Source organism: Dufourea novaeangliae, unplaced genomic scaffold, assembly GCF_001272555.1.
Source record: "Dufourea novaeangliae isolate 0120121106 unplaced genomic scaffold, ASM127255v1 scaffold89, whole genome shotgun sequence".
Lineage (NCBI taxonomy): Eukaryota > Metazoa > Arthropoda > Insecta > Hymenoptera > Halictidae > Dufourea > Dufourea novaeangliae.
This window is the reverse complement of record NW_015373988.1, coordinates 4,502,601-4,516,807: the sequence shown is the minus strand read 5'-3', so window position 1 is coordinate 4,516,807 and position 14,207 is coordinate 4,502,601. Positions and strand designations below refer to the sequence as shown.

At 38.8% G+C, this 14,207-nt stretch overlaps 1 protein-coding gene across 1 annotated transcript in view; it reads left to right on the top strand.

Moving 5' to 3' along the window:
* Window positions 1–14,207, top strand: part of LOC107187466 (fasciclin-1) — a 198,059-nt gene that overhangs the window by 118,753 nt on the left and 65,099 nt on the right. The window contains exons 5-6 of the mRNA XM_015575571.1: window positions 9,890–10,020; window positions 11,942–12,038. Of these exons, the coding sequence (XP_015431057.1) occupies window positions 9,890–10,020; window positions 11,942–12,038 (228 nt within the window). The remainder of the gene's footprint in view (window positions 1–9,889; window positions 10,021–11,941; window positions 12,039–14,207) is intronic.

The window sequence follows — 14,207 nt, the reverse complement described above, 5'->3', positions numbered from 1 at the left end:
ATTTGAAGAAGGCTGCTAAAACTTCACGCGTTCTACTGACAAAAATATCCACGACTCATTGCAAAATGCTCAGTACATTATCATGAAAAATCTGAGACGAAATTTCTTCATGTAAGGATTTATATGTATAAAAATCATTCTGTTAACGTGTCTGACCATTATCCACTTGTTCTACTTGCAGTGCTCACAATGCAGCACTGGTCTTCTATCTTCTATCCATTAATTTATCATTTTACTTTACTACCGTCTAACTATAAATACATATTACATTATCATGAAAAATAAAAAATACCGTCAATCTATATAAAAACTAACACAAGCAGAACTAAGTACAAAAGAGTGGACATATACATTATTATTTACATGTACGTTTTTCATCATGAAATAGTCAAAGAGCCTCAGAGTCTCTTCTACCCGGATGAAGATTAATCGTCCTGCATATCACGGCGGATCAGCCAACAGTGAATTAACATTACGATAATCGCTCTCTTCCGCAGTAAATCCCGCGTCTCGCGATCGTTCTCCGCGGTTCCCGCCGCGCGTTTTCTTCATGGCACAATTTCCTTTTACGAGACACTCTGGCAGCCCGTCGAGAAACTCGTCCCAAGAGTCACCGGGCAATGGCGACGGGACAAAAAGGGAAAACCGACGGGGGGATGTTGGGGTTCCGCGGTAACTCGATTTGGGACGAAATAAAGCCGAGATTTCGCCCGGGCGACGCGACTGCCACCAGCCGAATCTGTCCTGGGCCCAGAAGACGAAACAGAGTCGCGTTACAGCTTGTTAAAAAATGCACGCTATAGCGTGGGAGGGGGTCGGTGGAACGAAGAAACAGAATCCCCAACGACCCCGTGAAGGGGGAGTAGAACGCAGAGGGAAAGAAAACGAGCGTGATAGCGAAACAGATAAAATAAAAATCGCGAACGGTTCTTCGGGGACACGAAAAGCAACCGCACCCTCGCTGCGATTCCGCAGTTCGATTCGATGAATCTCGTGAGTGACTTAAAGCGGATCACTTTCTTTACATTCCGAGCCCCTGTCACCCTTGACTTTTACCTTTTCACGAATTCAGTGCACCCATTAAGTTTGTTGGGAAGATCCTTTGCTTCTTCATGTTTGATGGGCTCATGGGAGGAAATAGAATATACGTGGGAGTATTTCGAGCCAAGTATTGAAGCGTGGCACTGTTCAACGAGTCCCAAAATTGTGTCACTTTTATAGCAAGCGTGCGATATATTGACGTAAAAAGAGCTTTTAACTTAACTATTAAATACATATGTAAATTGAAGATAAGACATTAATTTATCTATTTCAAGCAATTCTTAAAAAAAAATATGGTCTACTCTCAAATATAGTAGAGTCTATGCTATACATATACCATCTTTCCAGAATCTCTTATTTATCTATTTATCTACACGAAGATCCAAGCGTTTAACAGTATTCTGTTTCCATGAAAGAAATTTTGCACGTTCTCCGCTGTTCGATTCGATGAATTTCAGAGTGAGCTTAAAGCGGATAACTTCCTTCCCGTTGCTCCCGCCAGAGCGACTGGAACAATGGCGGCAACTCGAACGCCCCGCTTTAACTTCGGCACCGTTCTCCTTTTTCCTCTTAACGAAATGTTTTATTATCGCGATCGAAAGTTCTTTGAAGTTACCCAAGATTTAAAGTTCCGCGGCGTGTTTTCATTCACTTAAACTACTTTCAGCCAATTACAATGCTCGGCTATACAGAGCGCGGGAGAGCCCAACTGGGCTGGCTGATTAGAGTCCACGGCTGACTTTGGCAATCTTTATACTCTTTTGTAGCTAGTTTCCTCGTGTTGTCTCGCCCTCGTATCTTAATTTATAGTCAAACCGTGGACACATTGTATTTTCTACAGAAATTAGCTTGAAACATGGCAAGATAAAGTTTCATACGTCTAGAGAAATCTTTCAAAATCTGACGTATTACAATCTAAAGGGTAGAAATTTAAATTACAAATTTGAGACCGACTCACGGTGGTTTTGGATTTGCTAAGTGACGATAATTTCTCGCTGAACGCGAACAATACGGGGGGGGGGGCGTAATAAATCTTATCCGTTATGGAGATGAGCGGAGGTCAGTGGATCTGGTTTTAATCTCGGGCGTGGAAGAGGGAAGAAAGCGAGAGGAAGTAAATCGGCGCCATGGTGTCTCGACGCCACACCCTATCGACCCCAGAACCGTTTACAGACCCGGTATACGGGACGAAGAAAAGCTTTAGGGTACGTTTACATTGACGCGATGTTTCGTCTCAAAACACGTCACAAATCTCCCCCTCGCAAAAATGGGTTTTATTAGGACAATTTTCCAAAGTGACAATTCGAGTTGATTTGATTGAACGAAACGAACTTACATGGTAAATTTAACATTAAATGGTTGTACACTTTTATCTCTAGTATTGTTTTCTGAATTCTATTTCGTGTTATTTTTATTTAAGCAAATATTCGGAATAGTGAAAAAAACTGTTTTACATTCGTTGAATATTTACACTGTTTTACATTGTAGCTTAGAAATTCAAATACCACAAATATCTCGTTTCACTTTTTTGTTCGGTCGTAGAACAAATGGGAAAAGCCTGTTCTCTCGGATGACTGCAGTGTAAAAGCAGCTTTGCAGCAAGCGAACGGAATTGAACCGACACTTTATGTTCGCAATTCGTGCATCCATGCCTTATCGCGAGTTTTGCGACCGATTGGCAACTGGAAGAACGCCGAGTTGGACGTGTTTTTACGTCTTTGTATCACTTACCAACCCTGCTATTCTTCCCGGAGTAATGGCGCCCGGAAGTGGGGCGAATCGAATGAATTGTTTGCCCTGACCCGAAAGGAGTTCCTTCGCCTTGAGCGAAGCAATTGGAACCTTGTTGATTTCATTCCATGAATATTTCAACGTTTGCGGAGTAACAGTGAGCTGGACGATTCTTGTACGGGTACGATTTTTAACAAAATTCACTCGGTTTCCTAATTCGGTTAAGAAGTTTCATTACTAATCTTTGCGAAGATTTTTAGCATTACGTTTTTAAAATTAATTTATAAACATAAAAATTCAGTCAGAATTTTTTTTCGTTCATTAAACATATTTCAGTTCGAAAGTAATATAAAAACTGGAATGAACTTCATATGAAGTTTGTAATTAATTCTGTGTACGTACTGCATATTTAATTTCCTGGAGTTTTTTTATTGTTTATACTATATTAAAATCTGTAGACCCGTCTGTGTGCATTATTGAAACCATTTTTCTGGTAGTGATTAATTAAACTTTAAAAAATAAATAATTAAAATAACGTGGGTTAATTAAAATTATTCATATTCCGAGGATCAATCGAATTAATTTATATAATCATGAGTATATTGATGTTAGTTCTATTTCCGCTGAACAGACAAAACAGAAGTACCTAATACTCAGTTTATAGACTGTTTATTAATATCTTCTAGTAGACAGACAAAATTTTTCATTGAGAGCAACTTATTAAAAAAAAAATCATTTTCATTTACACATTCTTCTCGGTAATTAAGGGAGTAGCTTTCCTTTCACACGTGAAACTTTATAACCACAGGGCGCAAATACGGCGGGTCGGTGTAAAATTCCAGTCCATTAACTTAGCATTCGTTAATTTACGCGACCTCGGGGATGCCGCGAAGACACAATTAATTACGAATAGCCATAACGAACCATTCGCCTGTTTTTATTAATGGCCGCGCCTCGAGAGTGCAAACGTGACTTTGGCCCCCAAGACGGCGGCCATGATGGGGTAAACTTCGTATTAACGACCTCTTGAAGCAACCCTCCCTGTTGCTCTCTCATCGGAAAAAAAAAGAAAAACAGCGAGAAAATAGGACCGAATTAATAGAGACGCGGATATATCCTAATATCTTAACCCTCAATGGAAATATTAATGATCATCCTGGATTTATAGAAGCTTAAATACGGTTATATACCATTGAATTGTACCATCAGGTTTCAATAATAATTTCTACATTGAAATTGGATAGTGCACTAACAATGGTAACAGAATATATCCGATTTCGATGAACATAATAATTACCAACCTGTTATCGTATTAATACGACAGAATGAATGTTTTACTTCGATGTTCGATTAGAATTCCAATTCAATTTTGTATGGCACATGCATGTTCTGACATTATTTACAGTCTATGTGCTACATACTATATGTATAGATACCAGCGAACACTATTTTGCAATACCACTGTTACTACATTATTTCATTTAATCTAGTTCATCTGATAATTGTATCTACAATTAAATCAGAGGAAGTGGATACATAAAAGTATTTTGACATATTTATTTATTAAAGAGCAAACATTGACTCGTAACCAGTTCGGTTAACGTAAATATGCTTTGAAACCCACTTTCTTTAGCTCTACTCTACGAAATTCATTCTCTTATTCATTTCCACTTTATCATCCACTGCCAGAATCTCAAGCTGGAACCTGAAAATATTCTCATGAAAGACTAAACCAGCTTCAGAACGCGAGTGGCTTTAATTCCACAAGAAGTTTCGAACAGGACCATTTCTTAACCGCTGGAAGAGAAATAGCGTTGTCCCACTGAAAGATGTACGTCCGTTGTCCCAGAAGTTCACCCTCAAGAAATGTCGTGTTACGGGAACGGAGCTTTCGCACACGTAACAGTTTCGTGTAAAATTCATCGAGAGAGAATACATACATACATACATATATACATAGGGTGGCCTATTCGAACTGTTAGGAGCCATTTACCAGGGAGTTATCAGAGGTAAACGACAATCTTGCCCATCGTTTTACAATAAATACATATGTTTCAAACACAATTCGCCTAAATATAAACAATATTTAACATCACCTCTGAAACGTCAAACATGAATCTTACGATTCGTAGATGAAACTTAAAAACCGAAAACGAATACTTAAGATTTAACTGAGCTATATAATACTACAAAATTATACAAATAATACAAAATTAAGAATAGAGAACTGTGTACATTTAAAGAAAAAATGGTTTCACTACTTCGTCTTATCGCTCCGTAGTTGAAGCGTGAATGTGGGAAGTGAAGTACAGTAAATCATCGATGAGTGTTCGAAAGCTCCTTGATGGGAATGACATCTGAACACTCACTGCCGAGTAGGTTTCGAATAGTCATCGATGATTTACTGTACATAACTCGAAACGACTGTCGTCGTTCGACTGTTTATAATACTACTGGAATATTACCGAATTTGGACCATCACTTAGGTTGTAGTCCACTACTGTAACTTGCCATGTGTTAGCAATTTGCGCCTTATAATAGACAATATGTGTACGATAATAATGATTGTATTAATTAATTTCATATATAAGCAACACATATTGTCTATCATACGGCGCAAATTCGTTGCAAATTACAGGTAACAGTAGTGGTCCAATCTATATGATGGTCCAAATCGGCAACCTTCCCTTATATGCTACACTCTGTACATCAGCACCGCCAAAAAGAATAGAACGAAAAGGGAAATCAACAACTCGAGTGCTACTGTGAGATTATCTCTCGCATTGTCTTCCACGAAATGAATATCCACCTGTCCTACCGCCTTATCCCCCCTTGTACCTTTCCCGTTGGACCAGACGCCAGTGAAGGATCGTCCGTAGCGGGCAATCGAATTTAAAAGTTACAGGACCCCGCTTTCCCGTGGACTATATATCAAATCGTATAAGAAATTAAGGATTCGTTCCGGGACGCTTCGAATCTTCCCCGTTCACCAATGACTCGTGTCCGGCTAGAAAGATAAATGGCCGTCAAAGGAGCACGGAAGAAGAAGTAGTTCGCCCTCTCCCCCGCCACCTCATCCTCCACAAGAGCAAGGCGAAACGATTCATTCCTCGGAAGCCACTCTGGCATACAAACGTGCGGTCTCGTTGTTTTTTCCCCTCTTCTTCGTTTCCTCTCGCGGAAACGGAGGACTCTACCCCGGATAAATGGAACACGGTTCTTCCTACCCTCCCTCTCCTCGCGATTCTTCTCCCTATTTTCATTGTTATCGCACAATCTCTGTTTCTGCTCCTCTTTCCACCCCTCCGCCATCCTACGGGATTCTGAGCGGTTTATAAACTGGAATCGACAGCTTATCGTTTTGCTTTCGCGTTTCCGATTTACCGCGCGCGCTCTGTTGCTGTGTATGGGATGTCTACGTATAGGCGTGTGGGGGGCAGAGCTTACGGTAGTTTCCGAGAATAAATATGCTCCGAGGGAATAAGTAAGCAGTCGTGGGATCGGGGAGTTCGTTTATTTGAACTTACGAACCTGGATATTAAGCACCGTTAATACTGAATGGGATCGTGGCAACCTTACAGCCGCGTCGAATTGGAAGCAGTATTATGGCTACGAATTGCTTCGAGGGTAACTTTCACTTTTCGTTGACTATTTTTGTCAGGAATGAACGAAGTATGGGATTTGCTGTGAAGGGGAGACCCGCCCGAAACCTATTATTGTTTTTATAACGGTTTTTAATTTTTCCACGTAGTTGCAGCCGTGTATCGACGTCATTTGCATCAGTTCGACGACAAACGCCGATCGTCGTACACGTGTTCTTACTAGGATCGTGATGTTTTCTGCGGTGTTGAGTGCTCTGTTCAAATTGTCGACTATTTTAAAACTTCACAATAATTGACAGTGTTACGTGAGTACTTTTTGATGTAAGTTATGCAATTTCCTGAATAATAAAGTGTAAATGAAGTGTGATAAAGTGGTCTATTGTCTGAAGAATTGAATGTGTTCATGCAAAGTTGTATTTGCGAAGTATAGAGGAAAGTGGCTAAATATGCAACAGTATACCTAATATGAAGTAGTGCTATTTTTAAAAATCTGACAAATGAATATTTATCAAACGGATATAGGCTATCTTACTCATTCATTTTGGCACGACGACCCGTCCGTTGAGCAAACGTTAATGACGTGGCAGGATCGTTTTGTTTTGTTGTTGTTCGAACATTTTTGACGGTGCGTAAATTTGATGTATATTTCGAAGGCTCCCTGGCACTGTTACGCTGAGTTTTTAATGAGGTTTAACACAATGACAGACCTTGGAATTCAGAAGCCAACGATATTTGTTTCAGCTGCGTGTGTCCATTATTATATAAAATACTTACTGTTCAGTGCCGACGAGTCTTCAAGCACTCATCAAGGATTTACTGTAGTTGGCACTCAAATAACTACAGTACATCCTGGATGATTGTTCACAGGCTCCTCAGCACTGAACATTAAATATTTCATAAACTAATGGCCATATGCGGCTGAAACAAATATCATTGCCTTCAGAATTCCAAACTCAAAAAGTCAGCGTTACACCTGGGGACCCCTAAGTACCGAGGAACCTTCGAACACTCACCGAGGATTTACTGTATTGGCGCCATCGGTGATCATACTCTTAATATCTCCCTACAATAATATACACCCTAGATCCAATTTTTGCTTCTGTACCTTATCGTCGTAGGCCACTCGGGCAAGAATAACAAACGACAGAAGGTTAAACTAAATAGAAAGAGCCCTTTCGCGCCACCATCCATGTACCCATACAACCCCGTTCCTCGCACCGTTCGTCAACCCTCTCTGCCGTGAAAGAACAAAACGTCGTTATCGAGTAGGAAGAGGAATACTCGGCTAGGATAAAAGAATCACGACGATCGCGAAGAAAAGCGGATAAATAGCTGGTAGGACGTTCCAGTCGCGAGCTACCGGGATAGTAAATGGCCGTGCACCTTTTCCAATGAGGACGGAGGAGGGGAGGAGGGGCTGGAAAGAGGTGGAGGACGTATCCAGCCCCGGTTCCAATGGTATCCGACTCGACACCCATGAAATAGTTGCGTTCCCAGCCGCAGAATAAATACCCCAGGGCTGGTTCCTTCGGGTGTCCCTTTTTTCCTCTGGTTCTCGCTTTATCTTCTTCCTCCATCGTTCCGTCGTGTCCCCGTTTCCTTCGGCTACGCCGCGATGTCGTTTGTCTTAGTATATCTTTCCAACCACCCCCCACCCCTCCCCAACCCACCCCCGAACACCATCGCCACGCTTGTATCGGCCAGGTCTCGCGGCTTCACGAGATTAACTATACACTTTTACGTTTACAAGCGTAGAAGGTTCTCTGCCGGCAATTTACTCTCGAGCTCGTTCGGCATGTCGATCTAAAAGGGCGACCCGGCAAACCCCCTTCCTGTACTCGCGTTTTTTGCTTCGTTCGATGTTCCTTCCTTTTTTCTTTCCTTGTCACGCGGTGAAATAATTAGGGGATGTCGCGATCCGCCTGGAGAGCGTTCTTTTCCGGAATTGTTGGTGTAACGCGGTGGAAGGGATTGTTTATGGGGAAATGTTTATTGTTTACCGGGAATTTAATGTATTGTGGGAGACTGAAAGGCATTTGGGAGATTTGTGTGGGTAACTATTGTCGTTGTATTTCGTGATTGTTAAATGTTGGAATATAATTCTTCGTTCTTAGGATTTGAAGAATTGTAATTGAATTTTAATCTACTTCTTAATTAATCGAAGTCTATTGTGATATCAGCTTTTATATTCGTTATTTTAATACCTTGGCACAGAATGCGTATAACGAAGATATTTTGACAAAGGAGATGTCACTGGTCACTTTGGGCCATGCATATTTGGCATGCAAATGTCTTGCAGGGGCAAATTCTGGGTAGCTATCTAGTGCTGGAATCCTAGACACTTTACTATGACATGAGTAAATCGATAATGAAAGACTGAAATATGGTTAACCCTCGTACACTGTTCAGGTGAATTGGACCTGACCTCAGACTTCAACTTTCAATTATATTCTTTAGAATTACATAAACTAGTAATATAAAGAAACTAGTAAATTAATTTGACACGAGTAATCTACATGATATCGATCAAATGACATGTCAATATAGTTCCTTAATACGTTTTTAGCTTGGATCAAGTTTAATTCAAAGAATAGTAAGGCAACAATTCCCGACCAGTGCATGAGGATTAATTACTATTATTAACGTAACGATTAAATAGATGCACTATTACAGTATTATTGTAGTTTCGTTCAATTCATAGAAAAAATTGTCGGAATATTTGAAACGATGCATGTAGATACGTTAATGATACACGTAGGTACACTGAATACATTTTGTAAGTCGAAACTGAAACTAATCAAGAAATGCGAAGCATATAGAAGTCTTTACAGTTCTCATATTTCAAAGTTCATCGACGCTCGAAATTCACTGAACAGTTTCCATGTACAGATCGTGTTGATCCGAATTTTTCGATTTTCTCGCGCGATATATTCGAAATTTCAACGTATTTTCTCGTATGAACTGTATACCTTGCACACGGGTTTTCGGCCAAGCTTTGAAACGGCACGCAATTTAGTTGGATCATCCTGAGTCCGTAGGCATTCTCGTTAATTTATCCTCTCCGGGTAATTTCGATGTTTTTCAGTTGCGAATACCTTCCAATCTGCCAGTTGAAAAATACTCTAACTAACGAAAGAAAAGTTTCGTTTTAATTAAAGCGAACATTTCTGGAATTCGTAGAGAATGTGGTTACTGTAGTTATAATGTACTATACATAATGTAATTTACTTATTAATATAACAGATCGTTTCACATTCTCCTATCATAATTCACTTTCATATTCAATATTACACGACTGTGATTTGACTCATGTCAAATGAGTATTCACTAAAATTTATTTTCCCTATTAATGTATAATATCTTATGCACCGTTGAAAGAAATATTGTTTATAAATGTTACACTATTACAAGATGAGTAGGTATTTACCAAAATTTATTTTACCTATTTATATGGATTATCTTATGCTCGTTTGAAAACATTATTATTTACAAAGGTACTTTTGGTTTTGTTACAGGTCCTGCATATTATAAATGAAGTACTGGAGCCAGTACGTTCGAATTCAGCGGAAATGCCTATTTCCAGTCCGAACGCCTTCGAATTTTTGAACCAGAGCGAGAACCTTGAGTTGGGTGTTCATCGAGTACGGTTAGTGATAAATCTTTAGTGAATTACCAATGAATTCGTAATCGAGGATTTCTTGGATTTAAATAATTATACGATTCTTTCATCGAAACGATTTATACTGTATTTTACAAACAAAATCTCTTTAGACTTGTATTGTTACGGGACTGTATTGTTCATGATGAGACGTAACTATCCAAACGCAATCCTGCATTGGCGAACCATAACGCTTTGATTACAAATTATATCAGAAGAATTCAATGAAACATACTTTTAACGAAAGAACTCGTTAAACATAGTGCATTACATTCTCTATTATCATAACATCGTAAGGGATATATTTCTTGTATTTCTTACATGCTCTTGAATTAATTTTCCAAAAATTCATAAAACACCATACCATAGAAAAGGATCGCTCCAACCATTGAATAAATTAATATTTTTACTAGAAAGTGTATGACTAGTCCGCGCATGTTTATGGAAGTTCCAATTTTTATAGTTCATTTTACAGGAACCAGAACTGTAGAGAATATGATCTCATCTATTGAATTAAAAATAATATTACGACATTATTATTTGTCACTAAACTTTTCATTTTGGCGACTTTTCAATTTTCGAATTCCCTATAAATGCATAAATATCCTCTGTCTATTTATGATAATAATTAAAATATATATACATTTAATAAAATAATTTACATTACATCAGAATCGGAAAACGATAACTGTGTTGCGTAACTGTTCTGTTCGCGATATTTATTTCATAAAAAACAGTTTCTCCACTTATTATAAAGAACAGTTTCTCTAGTTATTATAAAAAACAGTTTCTCTATCTCGTAACTCCTAAGTAAAATATAACTCGCCCGATCCGGTCACGTTCGCCGGAAGATGAAGATAGACCCAAGTTCCGTAGTTGTTCTCAACTAACTTCGATCCTCACTTTGTCAAGTCTTTATCGATATTTAAAGGTACACCTCCGCGGAGGCCGCCATCTTAGTAAGTAAAACTTGAGTGAATTAGCCTCGCTCAGACGAAACTTCTTTAAGCTTTGCTGCATTTCATTTAGTGTCCCAGGGGCCGAGGCACCGTTTTCGCTTGTTTCTGGCAGCGTAAAGCATCAGAAGTTTCGGAACTTCTTTAGTACATTTTCGTAGCTGTTTTTTTAATATAAGGTTTCCACGAGATCGTATCATCTTTATTCATCATAAACTGTAGAAAATTCTCACAATTCGCTTGTTTCGAAAATAATTCCTCGCGAGATCTTCCATAAATTATAGCTCAACTGTTGTGGATCTTTGTACAGATACAGATTTTTTTTGGAGTGTTTCATGAAAGAAGGTAACTGACTAGAATTGAACAGAAATCTACATTTTCTATTTAGTAGGTTGTGCAACAAGCTCGTTTGCGTTTCTTTACAAGAATATTATGTTCTGCCAATTTTGTATAAAACTTACGTAATCAATAATACATATCCCATTTTGTTCGACGACCTTCTATCATCGTTTGAATAACTGAAACATTCCCTCTCTACAAAAAAGTGTTCGTTTTGTTTTATTAAAAAATTCAGCCATAGATCTGTTTATTTTTTCGGTATTTTCGAACGATTTTCCAATCCAATAACTCTTCTTGAAATTCATTCCGCTGTCAACGCAACCTAGTTTATTAAGCAACACAATTAATCTTAAAAATATTACTTTCGTATAATGCACAAGACATTCTAGTACGCGGTCATTAACCACTAGTACCTATAAAATACGGTAAAAATGAATAAAAAAATTAATAAATAAAATTAATAATACATCAACCGTTCGTGGAACGGGTATTATATTTAAGGAACGATAAAAGTCAAATTTACGAGTGCTCGCGTCATTCGGCATGTGAATGAGTGTAATCAACGAAAATTCGAAGAAGGTTCAATTCAATTAACGGTTACAATTTTCCCACAGCACCTTCCGACAACGGGTCGTCAAGGAACAGAAGGAGGAGGTCTTCAAGGCGGATGGACGTTACACCTTTCTCATCCCCGTTGAGGAGGGTTTCAAGGTAAGCTGCTTACCAACCCTCCCCTCCCCTCCCCCATATCGATCAACCCGAGAGTACCTTAATATCGTCTGTTACGAAGCCTTGAAAAGATTCAGGCAATGGCGACTCGTATCCCGCTCGTCACCGAGGGCGACAAATTCTGATGGATTACCGGGTTACGATGGAACCGGAATCCATAAAGTTTACGATCGAACTCGGCCGCAACGTGATTATTTTCCATTAAAATAGGATTAACGAACATCGAACTATCCGAGGTTTGTCGAGAAATTGAATAGATATGCATTATACAGAGTGTGAAGAAAGAACAGGGATTGTCGATTTTCAGTGACTTCACGGTATACAGGATGTCATGGAACTGGTAGTACAACTTGCTAAAGGATGATTCTTCGTGAAAAAATAAGTCGAAAATGTGGATTAAAATTTTTTCATTTGAGACTTGGTTTTCGAGAAAATTGTCTGTGAAAATCTGCTGGATACACGTGTAATTGAATAGGACTGGCTAGCACGTCTGTTCATTGCTGTCCGTTTCTACTTACTACCATGGGGAATACACGCGTTTCAGATTAATCTTCAAAGTCGATTTTCTCGAAAACCAAGTCTCAAATGAAAAAATTCTATTCTATACTTTCCACTTATTTTTTTTACGTAGGAATAGGTAGATAAAGAATCTCTTATTTCTACCTCTTACGTATTTTCAGAAGCAACAATACAATACCCAATTATTAATTATTTTCGTAATCAGGAAAGTCGTGCAGCGTTGTTTACTAATAGGGATGAACCGATTCAAGTAAATACAAGTAAATAATCGATACTTTCGTTTCGATACCGAGTACTTTTAGTATCGATACTTTCGGTTACGATATATCTTCGTTGATAAATGTTCATTATTAAAACATATTTTCGTTAAAATCAGAGATTGGTAAATTCATTATCTAGATAAAGTATTTCCAATAACGAATACAAGATAAAACAGTACTCCGTTATTTTCAATCGTTTAAACATGGAAATTCAAATTTCCACAACAAAAAAATGCCTCTTCCTGAATGAGTGAACATTTGGCAAACAATTATTCAATCTCATAAACTGTTTAAAGCTCAGGACGATATGTACTACAGCTTTTCACTATATGTTATTCGAATAAAATTCTGCTCACCTCTGGTTAAACTATATTACATTACTAATAAAAAAGAACTTTGTATTCACTTTCCTTCAACACAAGTATGTATCGATACTTTTGATACGATACTAAAACTAGATATCGATACTTTTTGTCGACACAAGTTACGAGTAAAAGCATCGATACCTTGACAGTATCGGTTTATCCCTATTTACCAATACACTCGTATCACTTGGAGAGTGGTAACCTAAAAAACAACTGACAAAAAGTTCACCGAAACCAGACTTTTCCTTGACGTAAATACGAAAAACAGTAATCTCCAACCGTTAAGATTAGTCAAAGTCCCGCGAACAGACGCCATTAAATTGCAATAACACTGGTCGAGTTTATAATACTCCACCAGGCTAATTCCGTCGCGATACCATCAGCAATTCGCCGGTATCGGTTATTCGCGATCACGCGATTAAAGTCGCGTGCGTCCGTTCTGTTTCCACGGTCGGTTGTCGGTGTAATCAAACTTCGGGTGTGAAATCAGCATTTTCGTCGAAAACCGCGAAAACTTCTACGTACGACAACGTCCACGATATGGCGTGCATCAGCAACGAAAAAGGCGAGCAAAAAGGGAACCGGGAAGGGGCTCTGTGTTCTCAATTTCGAAAAGTTCCATCGTTTCCTCACGAGGATCCACGATTTCCTTGTACCAGGACTTTGGCGCGTGACCCGATCCTTTTAGCTCGGGGATCTCTGAACTCATAGAAATCGAGTTTTCTCCGACCTACTTCGCTTGTTTCTGATGTCGCGCAAGGATCGAATCTTAGAAATGTCGGCGATGGCTGTGGTGGGGCCACCGTGCAGACGGTGATAACCTGATAGATCCCTGCGATCGATTGAAAACATTCCTGTGAAAATATAATCTGGATATCAAAGCCGTAGTATATTAAAACACACTTTGCAAACTTTATAGGAGATAACGTAATTTACAGTAATGCAAATAGGTATGCCAGTGAGTAGTCCACTATTTCTTCAAGAAATCGATATTCGTTTCTATGGAG